We start from the raw sequence: 2,544 nt of genomic DNA, 5'->3' as shown, positions 1-2,544 counted from the left end.
AACAAAACAAAAAGAAAAAGAACGAGTCTGAAATGATCCGCAGATTTAAAGGCGCAAAAGTAAAAGTCAAGAATAAAATAAAACACCAGAGTAAAGAGCAGAAGAAAAAGAGTCTGAGTCCAGCTCAGGAGAGGAGGGAAATTCATTGTTTTGGCGCATTAAAGTGGCGCATTAAAGTGGCGCAGTGCGTCTTTGCGCTCCTCGTCACTGTCGGATCTAAACGGCTCCTTTTCAAATAACAAACTTATCTGTGCGTCCTGAGGATGTGCTAACGACCCACTCAGCCTCAAATGTAATCACAGAGTCCCATGAGCCTCTGCGCGCAATCCACGTTGCTCCGCAGCGCGTCCTGCTTTGCGCAGCTTTGTTGATTGGCGCTGTAAATATGCACTAACTTCTCTTTGTTTCGCTCAATGAGGCGATAATGGCTCGTTATCTTATCGCTGTCAGAGGGAAAAGGCCGAGGCTCCAGCTGCAGGAGGAGCGCGCCCCGCAGAGCGCGCACAGAGCGCGCACAGAGCGCGCACAGGCCGCACGTGAGGCCGCGGTGCGCACTGGACCCTGTGCCACAGAGTCTTTGTTTATGCGCAGCGGCACAGACTCTGGAGACATTTTACGCACGAACAACAAGAACACACCTGAAAATGTGAAATAAACAGAGCCTCGTGTCCGTGGATGTTTCACTCTGTGTCTCTAAAACTCAGACCATTTCAGCCCGTGACTTTTCCACGTGTTTGATCAAATGAAACAAACGCTGCTTTATTGAGCAGAGGTTCCTGCTCAGGCTCTGCACAGACTCTGTGGAGCAGATTTAAAGCTGTGATTTGTCTCTTGTTTGTTGCTCGTTGCTGTATCAGATTTGATGGAAAGGTCTGACCGCCTCCTCTTTGTAAACACTAATGTGCTCTGTAGATTATGATGCTTCAGTGACAAGAAAATAATCGGATTACTCCGCAGGAAGAGCGTCTAAGGTCCAACTGGAGTTGTCCAAAAAGTCTGCAAACAGTGCGGATTATCTTAATTGAATTAATTGTCAATACACAGCGCCGCGGCTGATCCCAGAGCAGCGCCGCTGCGTGGTGACGTCAGAGGGGTATAAAGGCGGTGCTCGTGCGCTGCTCCTCAGCCTGTCCCACCCAGAGGAGCAAACACTGAGCACACTTCAGAGCAACATGACGCACTTCTAGGAACTAGACGCAGGACGCCTCCACATCCGGACACTTTTATTCTGTCTTTTCCCTCTCGTCCTGAGTTTGGAGCCGCCGCGATGCCTGCTGGGATGTTCAGCATAGACAGCATCTTATCCGGACGGACGGGCTGCAAAGAGCCGCTGCTGCTGCACAGGAGCCCCGTGCTTCTGTCCGCCGCGGGCCTCACGGACTCTATTTACCCCGATTATAACGGACTGTACTCGGCCACTTGCGGCCCGTCTCCTCCCGGGGTGCAGCCCGTGAGCGGGACGAGACTGGGATATAACAGCTACTACTACGGACAACTACACGTCCAGGGGCCCGGGGTCCAAGGGGCCGGAGGAGCACCGCCCTGCTGCGGGTCTGTGCCCGGCCTCAGCCCGCAGCAGTGTCCCTGCATCCCGCCAGGTGAGAACATGATAAAAACATGAGTGTGAAGAGTCTGATCCACAGGAAAAGACGAAATTTAAATCTGTCACTGGACAAATCTTTGTAGGACTGAAGACGTTTGGAGATCGAGGAGCCGCTTCTTCAGTTCTGGGTTTGTCCATTTGACAGATTTAAATTTCGTCTTTTGCTGTTACCAACCTGCGCTTTTACGCACAGTTCGGTACACCGTGTACAGTTTGTGCCTCGCTGCTGTAAAGTCTCCACATTTTCGTCAAACTGAGCAGATGTGGAGGAATTTCAGGGGCGTGGGTTATTCCAAAGAGACCATTTCAACTTTTCCCTTTATTCTAAAGTTGGAAAACTTTCCCAAATTTCCAGCGGTGTTTTGCGTAAAAAGTGGAGACAGAAACAGGACGCGGCGCCTGTGCGTAAAAGCGGTGCCTTTGGGGTTTGTTGTGTCTGTGCGCGGGGCTGCGGTGGGACGTGCGCCGCTGTGACTGTGACAGAGTGAGTCCTGTTCTTCTGTAAACACGTCAGACTTTGCTGCTTTTACGCGTGATTTAAAGCCACATTTCCTCGCGCGTAAATACGCACAGTTTAATCTTCTTTGACCTAAAGATCCGCGCGCGTGTGGACTGCGCCCACGCCGTCTGTTTGGCACAAATAACTCTCCAGATGTTTATCCTTTTGTGCTCTGAGCCTCACAGTCCTGTCCGTGTCGCAGGTTACGACAGTCCGGCCTCGGTGCTGCTGTCCCCCGTCCCACAGATGATGTCCTACATGAACATGGGCAGTTTGTCCCGCACCGAGCTCCAGCTCCTCAACCAGCTCCACTGCCGCCGGAAGCGCCGCCACAGGACGATCTTCACGGACGAGCAGCTCGAGGCTCTGGAGGGCCTCTTCCAGGAGACCAAGTACCCGGATGTGGGCACGAGGGAGCAGCTGGCCCGGAAAGTGCACCTGC

At 52.5% G+C, this 2,544-nt stretch overlaps 1 protein-coding gene across 1 annotated transcript in view; it reads left to right on the top strand.

The window, feature by feature from the left end:
* The first annotated feature begins 1,257 nt into the window (after positions 1–1,257).
* gsc (goosecoid) overlaps positions 1,258–2,544 on the top strand; it is a 1,806-nt gene continuing 519 nt past the window's right edge. The window contains exons 1-2 of the mRNA XM_033988575.2: positions 1,258–1,598; positions 2,305–2,544. The exon at positions 2,305–2,544 is cut by the window's right edge and continues 17 nt beyond it. Of these exons, the coding sequence (XP_033844466.1) occupies positions 1,268–1,598; positions 2,305–2,544 (571 nt within the window). The 5' untranslated portion in view covers positions 1,258–1,267. The remainder of the gene's footprint in view (positions 1,599–2,304) is intronic.

This window comes from Periophthalmus magnuspinnatus, chromosome 22 (assembly GCF_009829125.3).
Source record: "Periophthalmus magnuspinnatus isolate fPerMag1 chromosome 22, fPerMag1.2.pri, whole genome shotgun sequence".
Taxonomy (NCBI): Eukaryota; Metazoa; Chordata; class Actinopteri; order Gobiiformes; family Gobiidae; genus Periophthalmus; species Periophthalmus magnuspinnatus.
The sequence above is the reverse complement of the archived record's forward strand: the minus strand, read 5'-3'. Positions and strand labels throughout refer to the sequence as shown.